Source organism: Lonchura striata, chromosome 3 (genome assembly GCF_046129695.1).
Source record: "Lonchura striata isolate bLonStr1 chromosome 3, bLonStr1.mat, whole genome shotgun sequence".
NCBI classification, from domain to species: Eukaryota; Metazoa; Chordata; class Aves; order Passeriformes; family Estrildidae; genus Lonchura; species Lonchura striata.
In genome coordinates this window covers 28,046,171-28,073,644 of record NC_134605.1, presented here as the reverse complement: position 1 = coordinate 28,073,644, position 27,474 = coordinate 28,046,171, and the positions used below count along the sequence as shown (strand labels likewise).

The following is a 27,474-nucleotide window of genomic DNA, read 5'->3' as shown; positions in this document are numbered from 1 at the left end:
CCCTTCACTTGTCTTTGATTTGAGCAGGCATTAAGGCTGTAGAGGATTTGAATAAAAATGGCGTAACTGCTCCACTCCTTGGGCTCTGCTTTACAACAGCTGGAATGTCACCCCCAACTGCTCTCCAGGTCTAAAATCTCCTGTAAGAATAAGGAGGAAAAGCCCTGTTACAAAGAAAAAAATCAGCCCTTCTTTATCTATTATATAGGAACATGAAGGAGCACAAGCTGGATTCTGCCTTCCTTTTCAGGCCACCTTTAATGAGCCAACAATCATGCAACCACTTTTCCCACACCCACATGTCCTTCCTGGTGAGGTCCTCTTTTGAGGATTCTGAGGTGCTGCTTGGAGTGCACCAAATGGAGGCATTTAATAAGTCTCACTCAACCTTCTTCTCTGTTTGATATCATATGATATGTTTGGGATGGAAGGCCAGCGCCAGGTTGGACACTGCACTTAGGTCAATCTGGATGATGCCATCCAGCAGCTCATGTTGGACACTTAAGTTCCTAAAAGACCTCTGAGTCTTTCTAACGTTGTGAATTCTGGGTGGAAATTCTTCATCCATCTCTAAGCAGAGGCAGCAGCAGCTTGAGCGCTGGTTGGGGAAAAGGCAATGCCATATGCTGGGATACCTCATGGGAAAGGGGGGATAATTTTTTTTTTTAACACCCTTTATCTTTTTTCCCCTCTCATTCTTGATTTTTCTTTCCTCCTGGGCAGGCTCTGGCACCTCTTTGCTGGAAGTGCCTGAGACCAAGCAGGACTTTTACCTCTGCAATCCAAGTGCAGAAGGGACTGGGAATGTGCACAGCCAGTTAAGAAGTGGAGAATCCAATGTGGACAGAAATACTGAATTGTCCTGGGTAGGGACATTGGTGACAGCAGGGCTTGGTTATAGTTTCAGTGCTGTAGATAAAAACATATATATAAAATATATGTATGCAAAGCAGCCTTTTAAAGTGGGATTTATGCTTGAGCATCATGTGCTTTGGAAACGAATACAAAGATGAGCGATTGTCTGACTCCAGTGAATGAATCCATTTGCCTTTTTTTTTTTTTTTTTTTTTTTTAAATCAATCTTTACATAATGGAAATGAGATCCACAGAGCAGGGGGAAAGGGAAGAAAGGAAAGTGGGGATAACAGATTTTTAAATAGCTGGGTGTTAGGCTGTTTAAGTCACAAAAATCTCAAGATATGTGTTTAATTTTTGTAAGATTTATTTATTTTTGTCTAATTCAAGACAACGGTTGAAAACACAGAGATATCAAATAGCATTGACAGAACTGTAACATTCCAAAATAATCTACATTTGAGATAATTTCTTCTTAATGTAAATGGGAACTTGGGAAGTTCATAGTCCCTGTTTTTCCTGCACAGGTGAGGATCGTGGCCACGACAGTCCCGAAGGAAGCAGCAGTTTGGGAACACATTTGGAAAGCAGCTCCTTGTCGGATAGAAGCGCTCCTCCCTTCTCCAGGTAAGGCTGCAACACTGGAAATGGTTCCATGAGGGAGAAACTCCAAGAGTAAAGGGCTGAAGCACCCCTGATTTATGTTTTTACTTGGACCAGGCTTAAGGTTGCTGTTTCTGTAATCAAAACCACAGGTTTGGAACACCACAGGATATGAGCCCCTCATTGCTTTTAATCCTCTTGCTCCACAGATTTTTAGGCTGCTGTGGGTGAGGCCAGTTCTGATTCTGCAATTGCTGTTAAAATCACAGAAATTCTATAATTCAAACACATTAAATATGAGCTGTAACCGAGCATTGATGACTGGCATTGCTGCTTTTGTGTGGAATTAATTCTTACCATCTTAGGTTAAGTTGTTTTCTGGAACTTTGAGAATGATGAGCCAATGATTATCCTGCCTTGTGCTATGAAATGCAAGGGTGTTCCTGTAGATAAGTTTTTGAGATGTTATATTTTAGCCCTTCCCTGAAGCCTGGGACAGCAGGAATAGCAGAATAGGGCCCTGAGAACTTACTTACAGGATCACTGTGGCTGAGTAAAATGTGGAATTTAAAATTAACTTTTTTTAATTTAAAATAAAAACTCTCCAAAGTAAGCCCCATTGCTGCTGCACTGCCGGCCAACCATGCCTGCAGCCACTTCTGCCTCAGTTAGATGCTGTACATTTTTTTTGTCTTCTTTTTTTCTTTTTCTCCAATTTTGATTTGTAAGAGATTTCAAATAATTCCCTCTGGTCTAAAATTCCAGGCCTCACAGTGCTCAGCAGCAGCGCACTTTGTGCAGGGATACACGATGGTACTGCTTTACAAACCCATGGTAGTAAATCTGTAAGTCAGTGTGAGAGTTAGTTTCTGTAAATGGCTCAAAGCCACAGTGGGGTTTGGGAGTAGCCTGGGTGCCGGCTGCCTGGAGCACGGCACAGGGAGGAGGAAGAGGCAGAGCTGTTTGCAGCCGGGCTGTGCCGTGTGATGCCGCAGTTCTGCGGCACTGCAGTTCTGCTCCCAGCAGCCACTCCTCGGGCTTTATTGCTTTCACAAGTGGTCTCAAACCCACTACTTGAGAATAAACATCCCTGCGAGCTCAGCCATGGCACTTTATAAATTCTCCTTTGCCGCGTTTTGTCACTGAGCTGATGAGTGACCTCGGTGTGGACCCCGCCGGACCAGAATAAAAACCGTGGCTCCTCTGATGTCCCCCAGACAATAATTATCATGTGCCAGTTAAGCCCAAACTACAGCTGAGGGATTTTACTTTAAAGCAGAGGCTCGGGCACAAAAATGCATTTATAGCTCTTTGTCTGGCACCTCATTATGTGTGGGCCTGATTCATTAAGTAATTGGTTTGCAGTTGTTTACATGAGTATTAAGGCTTTCTATTCAGCAGCCTTTGAGATACACATTGTGCAAATGTTGCATGTTATGAATGTGGAATGAGGGACCGGGGCCTGGCCCTATTGGCTAAACACTGCGTGCTGTTGAAAAGCAAGAGAAAGAGATTGGGTGCTGTTTTGCATAGCAATGACTTTCTTAATAAGCTTTACAGATTGATACACACAAGCTATAAAAGATGCAAAGAGATACTCTTAGCACATTTATCCATGCTCGTTTCACTATTATGAGCCTAGAGAAGGGAAGAATTGAGGGCTTTCATACTCAGGTTTTCAGTGCATGTCTTCAGTGCATGAGACTTAATAGAATCCGATGTTTATTGTATTATAAATCATGGGGAAGTAGGCAGATCTGCAACAGTTTATTATTAAAGATTCTTTCAATGTAAATCTTTTTCTGCCATTGTATTTCCTACAGCAAAATCATTTTGTGGTTGAGTGGGGATGAAAGGCATAATGTACAACGGAGTGAGTCTTAATAGGAAACTGCTCTCCGAGTAAAGACCACTTGTTCCCTTTTGTTCAGCAGTGCATGCCAGAGCTTCCTCTTCTCCCACAAGTGCCGCCTGCTCTACCTCCAGCAAGAAAACCGCTTTTCTCTGGTTCCTTTACTTTTCTGGGAGAATGTTGCTACGCATGGAGATGCACCTCTGGGTGGAGTGTTAGGGTGCTGCAGCAGGCGAGAGGGTGTTAAATGATATGGTCCTGGGGGAAGAAGGTATCAGAAGTCAGGGCTGAGGATGCTGGCAAGTGCAGGCGGGTAGGCAGCTATGTGTGTGGCATTCCGGGGGATTGTAGCGATGGATGCAGCCAGTGGAGGTCACTCGCTTTCTGGGAATTCCCCATTTTGGAGGCAGGCGTTTTATTTTTCTTTGACTTGTTTGTGCTGTCTCATTTCCAAATAATCTAGAGATTAAAGGTGTGTTATCAGCTGAGAACCAAAGCCCAGTTTGGATTTGTCAGGACACCAACACAGCATAAAGTCTTTTAAACTTTAATTAATCTGCTGGAAGGACTCTGGAGGGGGTCTCTGAAGGCTGGTTTTCAGCCCTGTTGCCCAACACAGCTGTAGTGACATGCAAATAGAAGCTGGCAGAGTCGAATTCATCTATTAATAGTTCCTGGGCCCGTTGGCTTTGGCCATTGGGGGGCACTCGGGTTCTGCGCATCCCCCACTTCCCTCTTCCCAAACCAGTCCCGACACTGAAAAGTCTGCTGTGCTCTGAGAAGACATCCCAGAGCTTTGGGGCTGGCAGCGTTCAGGACATGCACAAATGCATTTCCCTTGGAAATCCAGGAGAAGTGCCATCGTGTCCCTCTGGATTCCTGGGAGGTGCACCCAGAAACAAGGCAGGATCCAATGGTTTTATCCCCTCAACGTTCTCCCAGTTGTCAAATGGCTTCTGTAAGAAGATGACTGAAAATTCCAGCAGGATTCTCTGCTGTTCCAGCTGTTTGTGTGAGCCTTGTTTCCCATGCCTGCACACCCAGCTGTTGCAGAAGCAGTGCTGCTGGGATGTCACTGCCCTGCCAGGTGTGTGGGGAGAGGCACCAACATCTGCCAGCTGAGCACAGAGAAAACAGTGGATTTTTTGGCACTGCCCCTGCTCTCCTGCACAGCTTCCTTACCACGTTGTGATGCATCTTTGTGTCAGTGGTTTTTTTTTTTTTTTTCTCTAGCATGGTGAATCCAAACAGAGACCAGTCTTAGACACAGCTCAACAGAAATCTTTGTATCCTAAAATAAGGGTCGTCCTACTCACAGTGTAATTACTGAAATTCAGTGTTACTACTCCAGCTCTGGCATGATGAATGGACTTTTGAATTTATACTGCCTATGTCACACTGTGCAGAATATGTATTTGGTTTTCCTGGGTGGGAAAATTCCTCCATTGGCATTTAGGATTTCCCAATTTTTTTGGGTGTCTTTTTTGCTTGACACTAAAACATAGAAGTTCAACAGGTACTTTAGCAAGTAGATCCTCAGGCCACAGTAAAACATTTTCTGCTGTTTTCCAGCAAGCCCCTTTGATTACCTTGGCTCTTGTTGTCCTGGCATTTTCCTTGATGCCTCAGGTTTTAGCTTTTATTTATTTATTTTATATATCTATATATTTATATATATATATTTGATATATATATCTATAAATCCATTTATTTAGATTTTTTAAATTTATTTAATTAAATATTTATAGACTATTTTTCAGATTCTCTACTGCTTTAGTGTGTAGATCTGAGCTTCATATTAAGGGATAGTAAGGTCTCTTCACAGAGGAGGCAGACAAAACAATTCCTTCTGTAGCTGGGGACCAAGGACAAACAATACAAATCTCAGTCCCAAGAGCATAAACAACAGCAGAATGAAGAGAGAAGAACAAGAAGGCTAGGATTTCATAACCTAAAGGTATAATTGGACAATTAACTCCAATATCAAATGGACCAGAACTTAGAAAAGTGAGAGACCTTGTGACTGGTTGTCCATTTTCATGACCATTTTGGGTTCATCTTGGGTGTAGCCCTGGCTGGGCTCTTGGACTGCCCAAGGTGTATCCATTGAGGCCTTTTAATAAACACTTTATTCTTTAACTCCTCTAGCTTCTGTTCTAGGTCAGCCTTCACAAGGCATCATCCTGTTAATAATAATTTTCATTATAGAGGAAGAAATATTTTCTTGGAGCTTTTTCATTCCTTACTGTTGCAGCATCTTCAATACAAAAAGCCTGTTTCATCAGAGAAATTGAGAGATTAAAAGGCTCTTTGATGTGAAACTGGTTTGGGTTTTCTCTTTGTCAGAGCCTGGGTTCAGTCTGGAATTATTTTAGGGAAGAAGCAAATGTGTAAACGGATATTGGAGGGTCACGACGGGGGATTAGTGAAGGCGCTGGAACCAGCCTGGTTCCATTTATAGCCTGAAAATGACTCGGCGGAGGTCTGTGCCCATTGTGTGCTGCGGCTGTGCTGGGTGAGCACTGCCACGGCTGGGGCTGCCGAGTGCAGCCACTGCACAATGCAAAGGTGCTGCTGCATCTCTCCAGCTTCACACACCTCACCCCAGAATTTATCTCCTGCAACATTTCCCAGGTTTGGGCTGGGGGATCTGCCATTCCCACTCCGGCCTTTCTGATGTGCTTGCTCCATTTTCTGTATCTGCCCAGCATTTCCTTGTGCTGACAGCTCTTCTGCCGAGCCTTTGCTGCCACCCTGTCCCCATCTCCCTTCTCCGGGGATAGCAGTGCTTGGTTTTGGCTCCAGGCTCTTTGGGGAGTGAGCCCCATACAACACCTGCTGGGTTAGCCCCAGGAAGATTAACCCCAGGGAACAGATGGTGTTCGGTAGAACACAAACATCTCTCTCCCTGCTCTCCTTCTCTTTGTGGGAAGCTGGGGTGGCAGTGGGAAGGTCTCCAGATGTTTATACAGCCATGGTGGTCCTTTCTCCATGGATCCCTCAGCTGGATCTGGAAGATCAAGCCCTAGAGATGTGAGTAGTCCTCCCTGGTGATCCTCAGCACTGGACTGAAAGCACTGACCCACTGGTTTGTGGTGGGGTTGAACCACAGAGAGAAGTGGGACGGAACTGAGAAAATCCCAGGAACCCCACGCTCCCTTCCCAGCAGCAGGCTGGGATGTGGCCAAGGGGAAGCGATGGCTTCTGCCCCCTGATCTTCTCCTCAGCTACTTGAAATGGTTCCTGTGCCAGCATCTACAGGAGGAGCCTCGCCAGCTACAGCTCACCAACAAGTGGTTTTCTGCTCCATACCCTGGGGAAAACAGCGCAGCCTCTTAAGCACATTTTCATGGACTGAGCCTGGGATGTGTGGAGCACCTTCTGGGAAGTGCTGAGGATCAGGAGATCTGGCCAAAGGGAGCAGGAGCTCAGGGTGTTCAGCAGGATCAGCCCAGAGGCTCAGGTTTTAAATCCTTTCTGGTTATCCTGTTGAGTGAAGGCCTTTGAAGGAGAAGTGAGAGTATAAGGCAGTGCAGAGTCTTGTTTGGAATAAAAGGGAAAGCCGGTGGGATAGTGCACTAAAGGAATGTTGGAGAAACATTTGAAGCCCAACAGTTTAAAAGTTTTTTACTGAATAAGGTCATTATGAGTTACATCACTCTTAATACTCTGCTAGAGCTGTCAATTGATACTGGCACTTCTGCCGTGGTGGAACCTGGGCTGTGTTTAATATTCTGGGAATTTCTGTCTGCAAAGCAGGAGCCTTTGGACAGTGAATAAGATTTAAACAGTGGGAGCTTTCTCTGGGTTAAAAGGAAGAGTAGCTGCACCACTGGTAGCTGCAATGTGTGAAACTTTACATGTGGCTTTCCAGCTGCAATCCCAAATTCTGACTGAATACTGAGGTTAATGCAAGCAAGGAATCATCTTTGCTTTTTTTTGTCTCCTTCACAAATGCCTCCACAATAGTGGAATATTTGCAGCTCCCACTTTAAGCACTTCTCTATTGGCTGACGTATTTTTAAATGAAACACAGCAAATCACAGATATTTCAGAGAGTCCTGTTGTGACTGAGGCCACAGCTTCAAACTTCACCTTGACATTGCCTTATATTTCATTGGTGGGCCCAGTGACGTCCTAAATAGCTCCTATTTGAACTTCCTTATTAAAATCAGCTGAAGCTTTATTTTTGGAGCTTCTTGCAGGACTGCTGCTGTAACAGTTAATTCTCCCCTATGTTTGCCCCTGTGCGATTATTCCCCAGCCCCAACACAATGCACACACTGCACACAAAAGATCAAAATGATTCCAGCTTGTTTGAGAGATTCAAAAGGGCCTGTGATGCTCCAGACACAAGAGCAGCCATTTAGCAGAGCAGGCTTGGGCTGCACACACATCAAGGTAGATCAAAGGCAGCGGAGATTGTACATTACCATGGGGCTGGGGGACAGTGCCAGGACCCGGAGCGCACAGGCAGGAAGTGCAGGGAGCAGCACTGGGGGGAATTTGGTTTTGTTTGAATTTTGTCTTTCTGTACTTTGCGTGCTCTGAAAGGCAGCAGCAGCTTGGCAGAGCTCTGCTCCTCTGTACCTTAACTCAGTGCTGCTGTAAATCAGTGCTGTTACCAGGGAATGACTCCAGGAACAGCTGGACCAGTGTCCCTCCTGCACATGAATTTCTCCACCTTTTAGGTGAAGAAGTCCGTGATTAAATAGTTATTTGAAAAAAAAAAAAAAAACAAACCAGTTACAGAAGTTACTGGGTTGTTTTTTTAAACCATTTCACAGTATTTTTTACAAAGTCACTTATGTTTTTTTAATTGGAGACACTTTGCTGATTGTTTGAAATATTTTACAGGACTCAATTGCGGAAGGAAACATTAACTCCCATAAAATCCAAAGGTAAGAGACAAATGTTAAACTACTGAAAATTGAGTGTCTTTCTAGTTAAATTTATACCATAGAAGCCCTCCCAGAATGTTATGACCTATATAAGGTAGAAAGAAGGGGAGGCATGAAATTTCCCTGTCTCCTGTGGGAGCCAGCAGGGAGCTCAGGAGGACAAATCCAGGGCAGAGAGGAGATGTTTGTTGCGTGAGTGGTGTGGAACTGGTCGAGATCTTTGTGGGGTTTAATCAAATGTCAGTTAACAGCAGGTGGAGGGAACACGGAGAAGGAGAAACTTGGGGGTTCCTTGGTCTTCCATGTGACCTGGGATGTGGGTGGGTGCAGTTGGAAGGTTCTGTGTGTGGCCAGGCTGCTTTTATTCTGAATTGGTGTCTGGACCCTGTGTGGTTTTGCTGCCCACACATTCCAGTTCCCCCTTTATCCCCTGCAAAGCCCACCAGGGCTTGCATCCACGTCTGACAGAGCCTCCTGCCAGCAGGGCAGTGCTGGGAGCCAGGATCCCTCCGCCTCGAGCCCTGCTCTGGGTGCTGGCAGTCCAGAATGGCCCAGTTTTAGAGATGTGGCATTGAACTGAGGTACAGATGCCATCAAGGACAGCTGCTTTGGTGGCACTTGAAAGACTCTGGCATGCCTGGCCCCTTTCTTGTCTTGGAGCCATTCAGCATGGCAGCCAGCGCAGGGCTGGCTCTGATGTTCCCAGCAGAGCACAGCCCCACGGCCCAGGGGGCCGGGGATGGAGGATGAAAGATGCAGATGCTGCATTTGTAGATAAGGTGTTCATGCAACTGGTGCTGTCAGAGGCACCAAAGTGCCTCAAACATGAGCTGCAGTGTGTGTGTGAGTTGTGACAGCCTTCCTCCTCCTGCTGTCCTGGCCCAGCCCTGAGCCTCATTCTAGCTGCCTTTGGACAGCCAGCAGCCTCTGGATTAGGTAGGAACAGAGAGCATGGCTCTGTCAGCTACTGTGGCCCTGACTTCATGTGCCACACTTCCCACTGTGTCCTATGCATGGGTCAAAAGAATTCACATCTCCAGAAATCTCTCAGGCACTCTGAATTTCCGTGGGATTCTGCTGCCGTCAGTAAAAGAGTTTGCTGATTCTCAGAGCCTAAGGTAAAAGCTATGTATGTGCTCCACTGAGATCAGACCTGCATGGATCTGCTCTGATCTCCAAGTGGTGATTTTTCATTTGTGATGCCATTGCTATTTTTGTGCCAACCCTGTGATGTCATGGCCCTCTGGTGACTTCATCGTAGGGTCAAGTAGTGGGGAGAAAGGGGAAGAGAATAGACAAAGCTGCAATTCAGACAGCATTTGGTCAAGTAAATTGCTTGGAGTGGAAATATTCTGCCCAGCTACCTTGTGGCACAATGGAGTGGAAGCATTGAATGAGGCCGCTGTCCAGCAGCCGCTCTGCTGCCGGACACTATGCCAGACACGCACACCTGGGGCTGAGGCTCCCAACTCCCAGCCCTCAGTCAGCCTCAGGAGACCTGTCCTGTGCTCATGGCTGTGACAAGTGGCATGGTCACAGAAAAGGTTTTGCACCTCTGCTTTCCGTCTTCTCACCCACAGCATTCTGGGGCGAATCTGACGACAGCTGCTCCGAACTCGAGGCTGCTCTGCGCCCACGGACCCACGGCACAGATTCAGACGACTTTGATGACTTCTATGACTGAGATTCTCTCACTGGCTTTTGGGAAGAAACAAACTGTGTTTTCTTTTACACAATGACTGTGCCACAGGCTGCAGCACTGCCTGTTACTTAATTGGCAAAGAAAATTTAAATACCAAATAAATGTAATGGGTCCTATATATTGTCTGTGTGCTCTCTCTGACCTGCAGTGTTTTCCTGCTCTGATGGGAATCCTGCCCCATGACAGTCCCCTCCTGAGGCTTGTGGCATCCCAATATTGGGACTTCAGTGCTAGACAGGGTTTGGGAAGAAGCAGACATGCATTGTGGGTATGCAGATAGGCGCTGCTGGGGTGGGCTGGTATGTTTGATCTTTATCTTCTTCTGCAACAGATCAAGAAGAAGAAATGCATAAAATGTCCATTTGTAATTCAGCACATTTTGGAACAGAGCAGCATTTACATGTGGCAAGCCCCAGCGCTTTCCTGCTTTTCCCTGCTTTGTGAAATCCATGCTGGTGTTGCTGTGTGGACATCACAGTAATTGGATGACTCCAGGAGCTTAATGCATTTTTAATTTTCTTCTTCCTTTTATCTAAAAATTACGTTCATTAAACATGAGATTTTCTTTGGGATGGAGAAACTAGGGGACATGTTAAAGCTGTTCTTAAATGACAACAAGTTCAAAAGCAGAAAGCAGCACCCCAATTAAGCTGTGCTGTGCTGTGCTGCACTCCCACGTCTCCCAACACAGGCACCCATCTCTGCACCCCGTTCCTCAAAACCCAGCTAGAAATGGGACCAACATTCAGTGTAATAAGAGGAACGTGTAGGCTGAAAGCTCAACAGAACAAAATGACTTGCAGAAGTCTTGGAACCAAGCAGAAGCTATTGGCACAGCTGGCTGCTGTGAGTAAGGCTGACATCCTGGGAGACTGCTGGGACTGTTGCAACTGACAGAGTGAGAGGACACAGTCTTTAGCTGCACCAAAGGAAATACAGGTTGGATATTAGGAAAAAGGTTTTTTACAGAAAGAGTGATAAAGTACTGGAATCATCTGCCTGCGGAGATGGTGGAGACACCATCCGTGGATCTGCTTTAAAATAGACTAGATGTGGCACTCAGTGTCGTGGTTGAGGTGTTAGGGCATGGGTTGTACTCAATGATCTTGAAGGTCCCTTTCAACCTTGTGGTTCTGTAACTAAAGCCAGACTTTACTGAGGGCTTTAATGTCCTTTTTACCACACCAACGCTCTGTGTCCTGTGGGACTGCTGCCTGCTGTCAGTGCTGTGGGGTGTGCATGTTGCTCAAGGCCTGGGAGGAACGTGGAGAGGCGGAGCAGCCTCACTGGAAAAATCCAGCAGCTTGCGCTACCAAGGGACATTGCCTCAGCAGCGCAGTGTCTTTGCAGCTCTGAGCTCCTCCTGAGTGACTCTGGGCTGCTGATGTCAGCCCGCTTTCTGTCTGCTGCATGACACCAGTGTGTGGGGCTTTCCACCACCAGAGTCTGGCTTAGCCCTGACAGCGGCCCATGACAGGTGACGGATGGCTGTAGAGCCACATGCAGGCAATCTCTGCCTCTTGGTGTCGGAGCAATAGCCAGGTTCCTCCAGAGCGTTATTGATGATACTCTTATTGTGCACAGACTCATTTGATTCAAAACATCCTGCCAGTCAACTAGTCAACTTCCCTGTGCTCTTTCACAGCTGTCACGCTGGCAGCCTGGCCCTGGTTGCAGGTGATGCTGACAGACAGAGGGACTGGAATCAATACACCCCAAACAGATTCCCATCAGCGCACCACTCATCTGAGGAAAGTGCCTGAGTAGGAAGCCTTCCTTGCTCCTGCCCAGGGTTCTCTGCTCTGTGCTGTGCTCATGGATGTGCAATTAGCAGGTGAGACCCAGGCTCACTGCCCAGTGCAGCTGCTGATGCTCAGACCAACTTTTCAAGGAATTGTCTGCTGCAGTATTCATTTTTCCAGCACTTGTTTACCCAAGCAATTATAAGATAAGATGATCGCCTTTCATTTGCATCTGCCAGCCTTCTGTTTTCTTCATCATTATCAGAAAAACTGATTGCCCATCAATACAAATAAAATGTTCATGCTAAGCTGCCATGCTCCCTACAAAATTCCGGGAGGAGAAGCACTACAATAGGAAGCTTCAATCAGGGAACATTTTGTAAGGAACAGATAAAGCACAATCTTCAGCTGATACCACAGGTGTGGTTGGTGCGACTACAAAGTTGCAGGGGAAATTTATTGAAGTCACAGATTTTATTGAGGGGAATGACAACAAAAAATGGCTTAACAACAGCCAAATGAGGATAAGAATAATGAGAGACACAATACTGGGTTAATTTATTCTACAGTGAATTAGCCAGGTACCAAAGTTCTCCTCTGCAACCCAAATCGGCAGCGTTGACTCAGCAAGCACTGCTGAGACTTTGTTATTTTTGTTAATGACTCCCAGGCTGCTGTTCCCTGTCCTTGGCCCTGCGGCTGCCCTGCTAACGGAGCTGATGGATGGCAACAGGACATGGCAGAGCAAAACCTGGCTTGTCTTAATCCCATTTAATTCCCAACCGTTTAATTCCATTTTGGTGCTGTTGAACGGCCACAAATTAACAGTATTTGCTTATGCCACGGGCAGAGCAAGGGCATGGGGACTCCTTGCCTCATGTTGCTCTCAGGAATCACAAAGAGCCACTTCCCACTGGAAATGTCCCCTCAGAGGGCACAGAGCAGCTGTGCCCTGAATTGCTTCTGTTGTTGCCAAACGCAGGATAAGTCAAAATTGTCTGAAGTCGGGATGTTCTCTAATGTAATATTTTTGTATACTTCCATGCAGAGACGTATTAGTGCATCCCTTCAAGGACACCCTGGAACCACCAAGCTTTAAGGATATAGGAAATCTAGATGTTGATGCCTATGTGTGCATTCCTAACTTGGCAAAACACCCAAATTCCATGTATCCTACAGCTGAACCGTGTTTGTCGTAACACTGAAACTCACACCTACAGGCCAAGAAGAGGTGCAGACCCTTCCCCTGAGCACATGGAAGAGTTGGCTGGGGTTACGTAACTCATGTGGAAATAACTGATCAATCCTAAAAGAGGGGCTGTGCTGAGGATGTTGCCAGCTCTGGATTTTTAAGTAACAGTGGTTGTGCTGCATTTAGGGAATATATTGAGCATGCAGCTCACGCAGCACTGAAATAAATCATCCATGTCTCTCTTAATTATTGACTTGTTGGACAACAGTGCCGTGCAGCCTAAAGCACCCCTCAGCAGCACCCCATGTTTTAACAAGGTGCTAAAGGAAGGTGATTCTCCTGTTAAACTGCTTCTTTATGGCCGTTTTTGAAGAGAAGTTGTCGCACTTGTCTTGGCTGAGTGTGAGGGCGGCAGTGGGGCTGCCTCAGGCTTCCCTCAGGTTTCGCTTTCCCTCCTGGATATCACTCTTGTGCCCTCTGGTTTTGCTTTTTCCCTGTGAGCGTCCCTTTTGTATGCCAGGAGCTGCGCAGACCCGTTTCGGGGCGCTGTCCCCTCACGCTCCCGGCTCCCGCCGCTGCCGCGCTCCCCGCCCCCCCCCAGACGGCGGCACCGCGCCACGTGACCGCGCGCGCCGCCCCCTCCCTTCCCGGCATGCCCCGCGCCGCCCCCTCGACCCGGAAGTGCCGCGGGTGCCGCTGGCCGCAGCCCGTCTCGCTGCCGCCATGGGGGTCCCGGCCTTCTTCCGCTGGCTCAGCCGCAAGTACCCCTCCATTATCGTCAACTGCGTCGAGGAGAAGGTGAGCAGGCCGCCCGGCATGGCACGGGCCCGGCATGGCGCCCCGGGGCGCCTCGGTCGTGGCGGCCGCACCGGTGCTGAGCCCCCGCTGTTGCCCCCGTGGGCTGCCCCGAGGCCTTTCCAAGGCATGTCGGTGGGTAGGTGGACTAGGGTTGTGTTTGGGTTTGTTTCGGGTGCTGTTTAGGATTGGGAGAAGTTTGAGGGTTTTTTGGGTTTTGGAGTTTTTTTCGGATTTTTAATCCCGATGGAAGCGGGAGGAGTTATCCCAGCGCCTCGTTGAGTGCCGCCGGCGCGCGTGAGCGCTCCTGGAAGGAACGGGCACGTGGAGGAAGTGGGAATGGGCGCCGGAGCAGGGAATCGAGCCCCTTCTCCGGCCGCTTCGCTGGAATTCCAGCCCTTCCCGACGCCCTCGGCTCTGCCCTCATGCGACTTCGATCCGGAAAGGTGGGATTTGAGGCACTGGTGAAATTTGAGTAGGGAGCAGTGGGAGTGCTTTTTGCTGTTTCTTGAATGTTTTTCACAGTCCTTTCTTTTCCACAACTTTTTTTGATGGGAATTAGAAGCCGCAGCAAGCTCCAGAACTTCCTGGAAACACGAGCGCAGCCGCCTCTGGCGCTACATCCAAGACTTACACCAAGCCTGTGCTTGTGCTCGAACCTTGATCAGCCTCAGGGGGTTTTGTCTCGTTGTTGGTGTTTTCTAGTTCAGGATAAACATCTCCTGGCCGAACAGGGAGCTGATTATTCCAAAGATGTCTCTAAAATATGGCTTTCCATGGCGGCAGCAGCAGCAGGTTTCAGTGAAGGCTCTGACCACAGCTGCCTTTCCAGGCAGTATTGAAGCTGAAGTGATGTTTGTTTCCGTGTTTTTTTGGACTGGTTCCTTCAGGCACATGCCTGCAACTGTGAGGGTGTTGTACCATCCTATGGGTCACAGTGGGAAGGGACAGGAAGGATGGGGGGGGGTTGTCTCCCTTCAGCAGCAGGCTTTGAGTGGCTGCACCATGGTGAATTACCACACTGTGCCCTGAGTGTGGCAAGTTTGCCTTCTCAGGGCTAATTCGAGCCTTTCTGAGGAGGCAGACTCTGGAGCTCTTGCTTTCCAAACTGCTTTTCCCATGGGCTTTTCCAAATAATTTGTGTTGTCTTGTTAGATGGTACTGGCTGTGGTGTGCTGGTTTGGAAAGTTCAGGGCATGTGGTGGCGCTTCTGCCTCTCTGCTCCTTCTCCCAAGGTGTGCTCACCTTGGGGAAATACTTGGAAGGGGATAGAGTGGGAGCATGATGGAGGAGGTCAGGGAGAAAAGGGTGAAGTGGTGAAATTCCGTGTTGAGGCTGCATGTGTACCCTGCCTGCAGCAGGATGTTCCGCTCTGCGCTTTTTCAGGGTGTTTTTGTGTTTCCGATTCAGGCAGTGAAGCACAGATTTGGTTAAAATTGTGAGTTGCTTTTGTGGTTTTATTACAGCTGTGATTTCAGTCCCTCTCAGCAAGGTAGGAAGTTTATTTTGCCTGTCGCTGCGAGAAGTGAATTTTTAATAGGGGGCAATTAAGATCTAAGAATCTGTCTGGGAATTTTTATAGAATAAAAGGGGGGTTGTGGGCTTAACAGTTTCTCTTAATGCTGAGCTCCAGCAGCACTGGCTCTTCTGGTTTCTGCACCAAACGCCTGAGGTGACCTCTCCCGAGGATCTGGGAACCCTCAGGCTCTGGGGCTGTCTTGGATAACCCTTTAAGATCTGTTATTGAAAAGCAGCAACAATTTAAACAGCAATTATATCTGTAACAGTTTGGGGCAGTTGTCTCTAAGAGCAGATTTGCCTTTTTCAGCACATTTGTAAATGTTAGATTAATCTCTGTGTAATCAAAGCTGTTCTCACATTTAGGCAAAACAAAGGTTTGCATAACCCTGGTTTTACTGATTGTGTGTCTCTTTTTATCAGTCTTTAATAACTGAGCTTGTACCATCCAAAGTTATTTATTAAAATAAGTGGAAAGACATAACAAATTCTTTGAATTAGATTTGCCGTAAGTGAAGTGGCAGCTCTTGCTGTCCTCATCCATGTTGCCTTGTTCCAACTCAAGAGCACGTGCAATTACAGCCAGGACAGCACATGGATAAATCATATTCATTAACATTTTTTTATATTCAAATCTGGTCATAAATCTGAGAGTGGACTAGGACATCAGGGAGAAGCTGTAGTTTGTCTTACTGTCAGTGAATTTAAGCTTCTCTCACAATGTAATCAGCTCTGTGTTTGTTTTAGGATTGCTGTAAATCTCTCTAATCAGAAATTTTGTATCTCCTCGTAGCTTGTCTCTCAACTGAAAAGTTGATCCTTGTTCTCTTACCTTGCCAGATTAATCAGATTTAAGAAAAAGAAATAATCTTCTTCTTAAGCTAAGCAGGAAGAATGAGAGGAAGATCTTGACGATAATAAAAAATCCAGGAGAGAATATTCTTAATCAAATGGACAGGAATTAATAAAGCTGCAGCTGAAGTATCATGTTTGAAGATCTGTTTTCAATGGTTTCAAAAGAGGCTGTAGATGAGAAGTGAACAGTTTAGTTATATCACAAGTGATATCGCTGCCACATACTTCAGCCTTCCTTCCACACGACTGCTGCATGAGAACCCCAGTGGGTCTGTGAAGGGGGGCTCATTCTCTGCCTCACAGAGCTGGGATTCCTTCTGAATCCCATTGAGCCCTGGAGAGAGGGTGGCTGGGGATCAAGGAGAATTCAGGGGGTAGCCCAGAGGAAGGTACAGTGTTTGCACTGACACTTAGTTTCTGCTAGCACTACCTTCTTTTGAGTGTGTGTGTGTGTCTGGAGAGCTCAGTAAAGGAGGCAAACATTGGTGCTTGGGGGTGGCATCTGTCAGGATAGCTGTGCCAAATGTAAATACTGCAAGACTTCAGAGGGTTTCATTTTGAAGATGTCAGCCAGTCCTGCTGCTGCTTTAAGCAGGAGCATTTGCCAAAGTTGACAGCATAATCTTTAAGTTTTGGGGTTTTTTTTCTTTCTGAATCTCTATCAGAGATGTGGGGAACTCACTCAGTGAGCAGGCAGTCTGCAGATAGAAATTTGGGAAGGGCGTGGTCTTGGCTTAGCAGCAGCTGCTAAGCTCCATGTGATGGGAGACCCAGCGGAATCCTGGATTTCCCCCATCCCAGGAACTCCTGTGACGGTAGCTTTCACCACAGAACATGCCATTCGTTTTTAAACTTGGCTTTATGCCCAGCTGTTCAAGGGCACACTTTGTTTCACCTTTGGGTGTGTTGTAACCCATTCCAGCCAGAATTACTCTGAAAATCATCAGGTTTTTCCTTCCTCAGGTCTTGTCTCTTCCATGTGTTTAAAGTTCAATCCATGTGTTACACCTCTGGCTGGTGGAAGGGAGAATCAGCATTGCTAATTGCCTTTTGACCACACTAACTACAAAACCAAACCACAAGCCCAATTACAACAAGGGTCCAAACAAAACAAACCTGAAATTATGATGAGGAAACAAAAGTGACCATGGTTGTTGAGGATGTTGATGAATCCACTGCTGGAGCAGTCCAGGCACAAGTGGCTCTAGGTGGTTTAGGATGAAGAAATACTATGAGACATGGGAACTTCTTGTCAGGAGAAAAAAACAACTCTTCCATAACCCATCATCATGTTTTCTGGTTAAAAACAGCTGTAGAAAGAAGTGCTGTTTAATAGTGAAAAGTGCAGTTGCTAGTAGTGTGGGTACTTATTGCTCTCTTTTTCTTGCTGTTAAAACCAAAACAGACTTTCATGAGTCTGTGCATTAATAGCTGAAATCCTTGTCCGCACTGCATCCCCAGGCCAAAGAGTGCAATGGTGTCAAGGTCCCCATTGACACAAGCAAGCCCAACCCCAACGAGGTGGAGTTCGACAACCTCTACCTGGACATGAACGGCATCATTCACCCCTGCACACACCCAGAGGACAAGTAAGGCTCTTTGTTTGGCTCTTTGCAGGTGACATATCTCTCTTTCCTGATAGGATTTTAGGTGTTAAATTGAATGCTCTGTTTTAGACCAGCACCCAAAAATGAAGATGAGATGATGGTGGCGATATTCGAGTATATCGACCGGATCTTCAACATTGTGAGACCAAGGAGACTCCTTTACATGGCCATAGATGGAGTGGTGAGTATTGACACACTGGGTTTCCAGCTGGAAAATCCTCATCTCCCCCTCAGTCTGCAGAATCATGGAATGGTTTGTGCTGCAAGGGACCTTAAAGATTGCCTACCTCAGCATGGGCAGGGACATCTTCCACTAGAACAGGTTGCTCCATCCAACCTGGCCATCAGTAGGTCTGATGAGAGGTCAACTCTTTGTAATAGCTTGTGACCCAAAGCAGCTCTCAGGACAGGAGAGATTGTCTAGATGCAAAAGGTGACCCAAGATCTCCTGTACTTTTTTTAGGCCCCGCGTGCCAAAATGAATCAACAGCGGTCCAGGAGATTCAGAGCCTCAAAGGAGGGCATGGAAGCTGCTGAGGAGAAGCAAAAAATCCGACAAGAAATTCTGGCCAAAGGTAGGGTAGTGGCTTTATCAGAGGTTTTTCCTTGAGAATCACCTTGTTTGACCACCTCAGTAGTATTTAGAGAAGGACTGTGCGTGCATTGCTGGGAGAAGGGGAGAACAAGCCTGGGGAAGGTTGCATCTGTGTTTTCCAAAGTTAAGAACTGAGACAAAACAAAATGTCATCTTTTCTTCTTCAGTCTCCTGCCTGAAATGAGTTTGTGCTGAGTGCTCTTAATTCCTTTTGAAAATAAATTGAACAGAAGAGAAGGGATAAATGCAGTGAGAAACAACCAAAACCCTTCTGGAAGGAAGTACACATTTGTAGGGCTTGATGAAAGGAGGATTGAGGCTTAAAGCAGGGATCAAATGAAAATACTCCTCTACAGGGATAATAAGCTGCCAGCAAGGAGAGGGAGTTACTTGACAGTGGAAACTCTAAATTCAGCGAGGAAACAAAAGTCAGAGCAACTTTGAGGCTGGTGGTGACACAGCTGGAATGAGAGGGGAGTGTGTTGCTGCTGGCTGGGCTTTGAAATCACCTTGCTGAAGTAAACCGGTCTTTACTAAATGTGGTAGCACCTTGTAGGATGGAGATAATGCAATGATAAGAGTTGGTTTGGTTTGCTTTTGTGGTAATTTTATTAAACAAGCTGGTTTCAGCAAGTTAATTATTCCTGGGGAGCTGTCTGGGTTTTGCCATGCAAAAATGTTGTCAGTTGTCCACGTGGATGTAACTCTGCTCTCTGTTGCTCCAGGTGGCTATCTGCCTCCAGAGGAGGTGAAGGAGAGGTTTGACAGCAACTGTATCACCCCTGTGAGTGGCCTGGCCCTGTACCCAGCAATTGGCAGGGGCTGAACGTTGGTTTAATTCCTTTCCTTCCAACTCTCTGTAGGGAACTGAGTTCATGGACAATCTTGCTAAATGCCTCCGCTATTACATCGCTGACCGCTTGAACAGCAGCCCAGGCTGGAAGAACCTGACAGTGAGTTTCCCACTTTTACACTTGAGGGAGATGAAGGAGATATTTGGGCTGGGCTGAGATCCAATTGAAGAGTAGAAATTTAACAGATTTGGCGCTTGGCCTGGCTGTAAGCTGTTAGTAACAGCGGACCAACGTGCACGTCCCTCTGAGGCTTCAGAGATCGATTCTGTGCTGATAACTCCATCTCCCAGCACCATTTGCTGGGATTCATTGAAGGGCAAGGAGCAGGTTTACTGCTGAAAGCCCCAATTTCACTTAATGGAGGAAGGGCTTTAGTAATACTTTTTCTGCTTTTAGGGGAAGTGTCAAGATACATTGTAGTTGTATCTGTTGCACTGTTTCTTTATTGTAATTGCTCCCTCAGCAGGCTGCATTTTCACTGTTGATCTAATGGCAGGCGCTGAAAATAAGATGTGCCAGTTTTCTTGCCTTTCTGGGCCGGGAGATTCTGCCCTCATCTTGCCCAGGCACTCCACTCCCCCAGTTCTGTCTGTGACAGCCCTGTGTTTGTTGCACACAAGGAGCAGTGCAGGCAGAAAATGCAGCTGCCGCTGCTATGCACCACAAGCTGACAGTTCAAGTGCTCTAATTAGAGGGCAGTTGGCTCTGCTTGTTTCCCCCCATCAGACAGGGATTCTATAAACACTAATTCTCATCATGGTGAGGAGGATGTGATGAGATCATGTTTCAGTGCATCAATGAGCTGAATCTGGGAGTTCTCTAGTGTCCATTTAATTGCCCTGATAATTTATTGGACACATCAAATGTGACGTGATCATTTCAGTGGAATTTGAATCAGTGTCAGCTTCAGCCTGGACATGATAGAACAAAGTGAAAGTCTCTTTACTTGCTCCTTGCTTGTAAATAATCCCATTTTAAATCACAATATTTTAGCTCAGACCACAAATTAGAATTTCAAGTATTCATAAGTCAGATGCTGTGTTCAGTATATAAGTTACTGGGTTTTTTCCTGTGGCAGCATTAATTGTTGCTATGATTTGAATGCTTTTCAGGTTATTTTGTCAGATGCCAGTGCTCCTGGTGAAGGGGAGCATAAAATTATGGATTACATCAGGAGACAAAGAGGTAAAATTCCAATTAATGCTGACATTTTGTTTTAAGTTAAGCTCAGTAATAACTTACTTAGCATGACTTTGACAAAATGTAATTTTCTTTTGTGCAGCTCAACCTAACCACGACCCAAACACTCACCACTGTCTGTGTGGGGCTGATGGTGAGTTCTCTCTTGCTTGTGGTTCCTGAGTAATCACATCAGTATCTTGCTTGAAGCAGAATCCATTTGCTTCTAAACATAAAAAGAAATCAACCAAAACTTGATTGTTTATCCTTAATCACATTTTATTCTTCTCCCTTGCTTGGTAGCTGATCTGATCATGCTTGGCTTAGCTACACACGAACCGAACTTCACCATTATTAGGGAAGAATTCAAACCAAACAAACCCAAGCCATGTGCTCTCTGTAACCAGATGGGGCATGAGGTTAAGGATTGCCAAGGCCTGCCCAGAGAGAAACAAGGAAAGGTAAGAATTTTGCTATTTCTAGGATTTTTTTTTTTTTTGCTATTTCTCGGATTTTTCTAGGAAATAGCAAACGAAATTTGCTATTTCTATCTGTAATGTATAAGGAGATTCTCAAATTGTTGTTGCTGTTGGTTTTAGCTGGAACATGGTGCAAATTGTTGCTGGCAATACCTAGCTTTCCCCTTGGAAATAAAAATACAAAAGTGACATGCCAAACCTGATATCCACACTTGTGGTGTTTTGTTGTTTGGGGTTTTTCCCACTGAATGAGAACAAACAATCAGTAACTGAACAGATGTGCAAAGCAGCAAAATACACACTTGGCACAAGGGCTTGGGAGCCTGTTTTTGGATGTCTCTCAACTCTCAACTCCTCTTGAAGCAAGCCTTGCAAGTGGGGCTGGAGAAGCTCTGGAATGCACTTGGATCTGATGTGAGTCCCCATCTGGTTTCAGCACGATCAGTTTGCCGACACCCTGCCGGTCTCAGAGCAAGAGTTCATCTTCATCCGCCTATGTGTCCTGCGAGAGGTGAGGTGCGGCAGCTGCTGCAGCTGCTGGCTGTAAATACCATCCAAACCCTGTGCAGTGTTCTCCGAGCTCCTTCTTCTTGTGTGTGTTGCAGTATTTGGAGAGAGAGCTCACCATGGCCAGCTTGCCTTTCACTTTTGATTTTGAAAGGAGCGTTGATGACTGGGTCTTCATGTGCTTCTTTGTGGGGAATGACTTCCTCCCTCATCTGCCATCTCTAGAGATCAGGTAGATGAGAATCCGTGTTTTTTCCCTGCAAGAACAGCGCCTGTGCTTTTCACTACCAGGAGTCTCACCCTCTGGTTTGTGTTTAGGGAGGGAGCAATCGATCGCTTGGTTAACATCTATAAAAATGTGGTGCACAAAACTGGGGTGAGAGTTTTTCCTTTTCCTTTAAAAATATCTGTGTCTTTGCCACAAAACGGGCTTACTTTTCAATTGTTATTCTCTGACCTGCAGGGCTACCTGACTGAAAGTGGGTTTGTGAACCTGCAGCGGGTCCAGATGATCATGCTGGCTGTTGGGGAAGTTGAAGACAGTATTTTCAAAAAGAGGAAAGATGACGATGTAATTTTTTTGTTGTTGTTCTGACATTCTTGGAATTAGGCTTTAATTGCTTACTGTTAGCCAGAGAGACTCCTTTCAGAGAATAAGAAAAAAAAACCAAAATTCATATTTTTATTGTTATAATCTCTGGTGAATTCTTCCAGGTTCAAAAAATAATCTTGTGCTTCTATCTGAGTTTCTTTTCCTGGAAAATGCCAGTTTGATTTTCAAGTTTTCACTTGGCTCAGGAATCACAGAATAAGGAATATCTTTATTTGAGTCTCTTTTCATATTTCTAAGACTGCAATGTCTCTCTGACATTCTTTTTGGGCAGCTCTTCAGTGCAGGAAAGGAGTCTGTGTGATTTGACACTGCTGTCACCCCCAAGTAAGGCTGCAGCTGAATTCAGTGTATCATTTAAGTCCTTACCAAAGTTTTGGAGCTTTGAGTACCCAGTAATTTTTTTTCCCCCATAGATTTTCAGGGTAGGGTAGAAAATTCCATCCCCTTTATGTTGGATTTACAGACACAAGAATTTACTTATGTCTATTCAGAACATTCCCTAAAAACCTTGTGGCATCAGTTGCAGATTATAATGAAATTGTTTGCCAAGGAGTCTGTGTCCTTGACTGACTTTATTTCTCTTTGTTCTTCATTTAGGATAACTTTAAAAGACGGCAAAAAGAAAAAAGGAAGAGATTGAAGGTAAGTGAATTCCTTACCCAATGCAGAAACTAGCAAGAATTTAAATATCTACTTTAGTTTTTGGATGTTGGAACTGTAGGTGTAATCATGGTGTTTACTGGCTTGTGTGTAAACTACTTTGAAGTTTAAAAAATTAAATTAGGTTGGTTTTTTTCCTATTCCATATTCAAAAAATGTGCCATTGTGCATTCATTTACCCATAATGTTAATCTAAAATTGTGAGAGAGCACCATCCTAGTGCTGGGAAGATCACACAGCTCTTGCAGCAGCCTTGTCTGTGTTTATCTTGCAGAGGGATCAGCCTTCCTTTATTCCTGGTGGTCAGTTTTCCCCTCAGGCCCTGGGAAATCGATCCAGTCCTCAAGCAATCTGTAACCCTCGACAAGCTGCCTTTGAGATGAGGATGCACGACAGGCAGAACTCAGTGAGTAGATGTTCAGAGGCATTTGCACAGAGAAAGGAAAGAATTGCAACCCGTGTTACTCCAGGCACTTTTTTGTCTGCTCTGTCGAGATTTCTTGACAAGTTGACACTTCAAGCATTATTCTTCAATAATCTTCAGTGGCTTTAAATAAGTGATTTTTCTAAACATGTTTGAATAAAATTGTCTTCTTTATTTCTGCTTGGAATTATGCTTTTCCCTTGGGAAGGGAGAAACTTGGAAGAAGTTTTCAGCAAGATATTAGTGAGGGAAAACTGGAAAGAAGTGCTCTGTTAGAAGTCCAGTTAGCTTTAAATGACAATTATGACAAATATTTTCTTTCTTGGTATAAATCTTCATCCAAGCAGTAAACAGATTAAAAGTTATTTTCATCACAGAGATGTGTCTTTTGTCTCTGGAGTCTAAATGCAATGTGATTTTTCAAGGTATAATTTCTGCTGCTTTTCCCTTTTAATCTCAAAACTTCTTTGCACCTGAGTTACGCATATTAGTTCCTTTATGGAATGTGAGACATTTCTTTTAGGCTCTAATATTAAAATAAATATGAGAGGAGTTTAAGAGACCAGCTCTGAAGGAACTTGGAGTATTTCTGGCAGTTTTGAGTTGGAAGCACCTTTTTTTCATTAGTGCCTCAAAAGGAGGTTGTAGCAGAAGCTGCAGTGGTGTTCCAAAATTGGACTATATCCAGAATGACATTTTTAAATCAATTCATACTGTGTTTATTGCACCTGTTTCTTTCTCAAAGCCAGTGACATCTTCACCTCTGTGCATCAATGCCTACCTTTTAACAGGAATGTGGTTTTCTCTTTTGCCTCTTGACTATGATGGGTTAAGGGTTATACAGCCTTTGCCTGGAGGTTTTTGGAACTGAAGAGAAGGCTTGTAATTATCTCAGAACTGTTAATTTTAACTTCATTTTTAAAAGCCTAATATATCTTCCTCTTCCCCCACCACCACCTTCCCCTGTTTATCTGTAATAATTCTCACCCTAGACAACTTCAGCATCTCCAAACACCAGCCTGACTCCTGATGGTAGCCCATCCTTAGGAGGAGGAATTAAGCGGAAACCCGAGGACAGTGACAGTGAACCTGAGCCGGAGGATAATATCAGGTGAAACCATTTTTTTAGCAGTTTGTTAACAAATTGCTGAGATAGATGCAGCCTAATTAATGCCATTTAGCTCAGTGCAGTGGTGTCTTTGGATGCTTTTGTGATCTTTTTATCCAGTGGTAATTAATGTGGAGGGTGAAGATATCCAGTAAATTCCAGTGAAATGAGTGAGCTGTGGCTGTTCAAGCTAAGTATCCAGATTAGTATGCATGCAGGTTTGCAGCCTCGGAGCTACTGCTCCCTCTGAGACCAAGCTTGGTGAGACATTCCATGATTATGTGAGCGGAATGCCGCTGTTCCTGGAATCTGGGAGCTGTGTGCACATGGGCAGCAGTATCCATCCTCACTTCCAGTGCTCTCCACCATCATTGGTTTGCAGCAGGAACTGGTTTGTCTCTGAGTTCTTGCATTATCTCAGGAGGGCTGAGTCTGGGATGGTTGAGATAGGAATTTTCTGGGAATTAACCACTAGTGAGTCTGCACTGATCAAGGGTTTCAATGAAACTCTAGGTGTTTGCATCGAGGGTGAAGGCCCTTACAGCTGTTCCGAGAAGTCCAGCCACAGGGTTTTGTTTTCTGTGGAGTCAGGCCATGGGTGGATGTGGGAAAACACTCAGGGTTCATTCCTTGCAGAGTTCTGGTCACAGGCATCACAATGTATTTGTGACATGTGCCCATCAGCTCTAGCAATATCACAATTCTTGCTCTCTTATTTTCTTTCCTGTGTGTCTATATCTGAATGGACTGATTTTTTTTTAATCAATCAAGCAGTATTTTTATATAAAATAATAACTTTTTAAGGATAAAGGACTCCATCTGATTTCCATCTGAGTGTTAGCAGAGCTGCTAAAACAAACTTGAACAGTATGAATGAATTGTCGTGTTTCACGAGCAGCAGTGGTTCTGACAGGGTTGGTATTGCCAAGGAAAAGGATGTGCTACATTCAACAACAGTTTTTTTTAAGCTATTGTAGCTCAGAATATTTTTTCATGTCCTTTTCTGGGTGGAAATTAATTCTATGCTTGCCATTGTAAATCAAAAGAACTGCATTGATGTCCTAGATACAGCCACACTGTTTGTGAAAATAAATTCTGTATTTAGAATTACTTTGAAAGCAGAACAAATTGTTGCAGTTGGCTACAGATGGGTTTTATCTCAGAGAAAGGTTTTTTGAATTTATACAAGTGTCTGTCTGCCAGGCAGCTCAGAGCCTGCAGATGTTCTTGACTCCATCCCTCAAGCCTTCAGTGCCAGGAGCTCTGTTTGCTTACCTGCTTTTCTGGAATTCATGAAAGCATCTCTTGGCATCTCTGCCTGCTCAGCAGTGTGAATTGCCTTAGAAGGATGGGAAGATTTATGGAGTGTCCTGAGCAACTGTCTCAAAACAGAAGCAAGGGAAGGTCCTTTTTGCAGAGCCAAAGGGATGTGCATTCTGTAAGGAAGCTTAAATGAACAGTGGCTCTCTCCTAAAGCTCTATATACAGGAGTTAGGGCTCTGGGAGCATCTGACCAGTGTCAGCTTGAGGTGACCTCTTAGAGTGGTTCGGAATAAAATTTCATGTAAGAAAACAAATTATTATTAAGGGATTATGTGGTTTAACCAGTTTGGTTCTTTGCTGACATGATACAGCAGAGCTGAAGGGTGCAGCTGCCCATGTGTGAAAGAGGAACCAGCATTGGTTTTCCCTACCCCATCTGTGGACAGACATGAGGGGGAGCTGTGTGAAGGAAGGATGAACTGTGGCCAAGGTGGCTTCTGTGATCCAACATCCACCTCTGTTGTGAGAGATTGAAAATCCTGTGTGAAAGGGAGCTCATCTGATATGAGGCAGCAAGCACAGGGTGCTGAGCTCTGAGCTGCAGAAGTGCCTCTGGTAATCACAGCTTGTCTGAACAGCAGCAGAACACAGAAATTGTTACACATTTGCTTGCCTTTATATTTGAGGTAGAGGAAAACTCTATCAATTCTGCCAACAGTCACATTTTATTCTGTTGCTTCTGAGCATCACTTTTTCTGCTTTTGTTTCAACTGTATATAAATGGCAACTGAAGTAGGAAGTGGCTTTGTTTTACACTGTAATTCAGACCTGCAAATGTGCATCTGTTGAGGTGTCCATCCATGTTAACATGTTACCTGTGCCTGGTTGTGTTGCAGGTTGTGGGAAACTGGTTGGAAGCAGCGCTATTATAAAAACAAATTCGATGTGGATGCATCAGATGAGAAATTCCGTCGCAAGGTTGTGCAGTCCTACGTGGAAGGGCTTTGCTGGGTTCTCAGATATTATTATCAGGTACCCCACATTTTCTTGTCTGAATTTGTTTCAGTCTGTCCCTCATTTTGGAAAAGTTGTGGGTTTTTTTTGAAGGTGTAAAACAAACATGTGCCCATTCTGTTTGACACTGGGGGTTCAAATGCTGTTTCACCGTCCCTGCAGCTGCTGAAAGACCAACTGGACATGGCGCTCAGTGCTCTGATCTGGTTGACAAGGTGGTGATTGGTCACAGGTTGGACTCTTCTCTCAGAGGTCTTTTCCAGCCTCAGTGATTCTGGGATTCTGGTTCTCACATCTGGTAGCAGCACTCTGCAGCAAGAACCACTGCTATTTTCCTTTTCCCACAAATAATGATACCGCAGGTGACTAAATGAGAGAACAAAGAACAAAGCCTGTGAAATGCCAGTAAGAATTTGCAAGGGACAGAGTTGTCAGTCTCCTCCATAGATTGTAATGGTGCTCCATAAAGTGTGTTATGATTGAAGTAATCTGTATCAGATTCAAATTTTTTGATAGAGATGTCAGATTGGCAAGAGATTAGTGGGCCATGCTGGGGTTTATTGCACCAATGGTTAATAATGAGCTCTGTGCCCTAAAGACAAAGTCAGTTAGACTGACTCTGACCTGGGAGCACAGTGTGCTCCAGCCCATGGAGTTTGTCCCATCTCACCATTAATTTGTAGCTTCCACATGGGGCTGTGTACTTAAAACTTAGTATTTTTCTTCAGTGGCTACCACCTGTCCAGGTGGGAGCACAGGAAGGGCAGATACCTCAGGTGCCTACAAAATGCAGTTTCCAATAGGTTTTTTCACTTCCCCCCTTGGAACAAAATGGGAATGTATCCCCTTTCCTCCTGATCTAACCATTCCTTGAATTTGAGCTCTGGCTCATCTATTATGGGGGATCAAAAGCATCAAGTTTAAGGTTTGAAAGTTCTGGTGCAGCTCGTCTGCAGGGAAGCTGAGTTCCCCACATCCTTGTGTGCATGACCTCCTTTTACAAAGGACAGATGTCACCTGCATGCCTTTATAGTTGGGAATTATAAGGATCCTGGGCACAAGCAAACTGTGTTTTTTTAGTCATGACGGCATTTTTCACAACTCTCTATGTGCTCATCTGCCTCCAGGGGTGGAAATGAGCCTTCAGGTGAGCTGT

The 27,474-nt window shown here is 45.3% G+C and overlaps 2 protein-coding genes across 2 annotated transcripts in view; both read left to right on the top strand.

The window, feature by feature from the left end:
* Nucleotides 1-10,031, top strand: part of KIZ (kizuna centrosomal protein) — a 29,226-nt gene extending 19,195 nt beyond the window's left edge. Inside the window, exons 11-13 of the mRNA XM_077782006.1 lie at nucleotides 1,383-1,482; nucleotides 8,168-8,211; nucleotides 9,792-10,031. Of these exons, the coding sequence (XP_077638132.1) occupies nucleotides 1,383-1,482; nucleotides 8,168-8,211; nucleotides 9,792-9,895 (248 nt within the window). The 3' untranslated portion in view covers nucleotides 9,896-10,031. The remainder of the gene's footprint in view (nucleotides 1-1,382; nucleotides 1,483-8,167; nucleotides 8,212-9,791) is intronic.
* A 3,475-nt stretch (nucleotides 10,032-13,506) lies between these two features.
* The window catches only part of XRN2 (5'-3' exoribonuclease 2), a 32,684-nt gene continuing 18,716 nt past the window's right edge, over nucleotides 13,507-27,474 (top strand). The window contains exons 1-17 of the mRNA XM_021537709.2: nucleotides 13,507-13,645; nucleotides 17,477-17,604; nucleotides 17,692-17,803; nucleotides 18,086-18,197; nucleotides 18,943-19,001; nucleotides 19,081-19,170; nucleotides 20,184-20,256; nucleotides 20,354-20,404; nucleotides 20,554-20,711; nucleotides 21,166-21,240; nucleotides 21,335-21,468; nucleotides 21,555-21,612; nucleotides 21,700-21,807; nucleotides 22,447-22,491; nucleotides 22,784-22,915; nucleotides 23,926-24,044; nucleotides 26,201-26,336. Of these exons, the coding sequence (XP_021393384.2) occupies nucleotides 13,571-13,645; nucleotides 17,477-17,604; nucleotides 17,692-17,803; nucleotides 18,086-18,197; nucleotides 18,943-19,001; nucleotides 19,081-19,170; nucleotides 20,184-20,256; nucleotides 20,354-20,404; nucleotides 20,554-20,711; nucleotides 21,166-21,240; nucleotides 21,335-21,468; nucleotides 21,555-21,612; nucleotides 21,700-21,807; nucleotides 22,447-22,491; nucleotides 22,784-22,915; nucleotides 23,926-24,044; nucleotides 26,201-26,336 (1,665 nt within the window). The 5' untranslated portion in view covers nucleotides 13,507-13,570. The remainder of the gene's footprint in view (nucleotides 13,646-17,476; nucleotides 17,605-17,691; nucleotides 17,804-18,085; nucleotides 18,198-18,942; nucleotides 19,002-19,080; nucleotides 19,171-20,183; nucleotides 20,257-20,353; nucleotides 20,405-20,553; nucleotides 20,712-21,165; nucleotides 21,241-21,334; nucleotides 21,469-21,554; nucleotides 21,613-21,699; nucleotides 21,808-22,446; nucleotides 22,492-22,783; nucleotides 22,916-23,925; nucleotides 24,045-26,200; nucleotides 26,337-27,474) is intronic.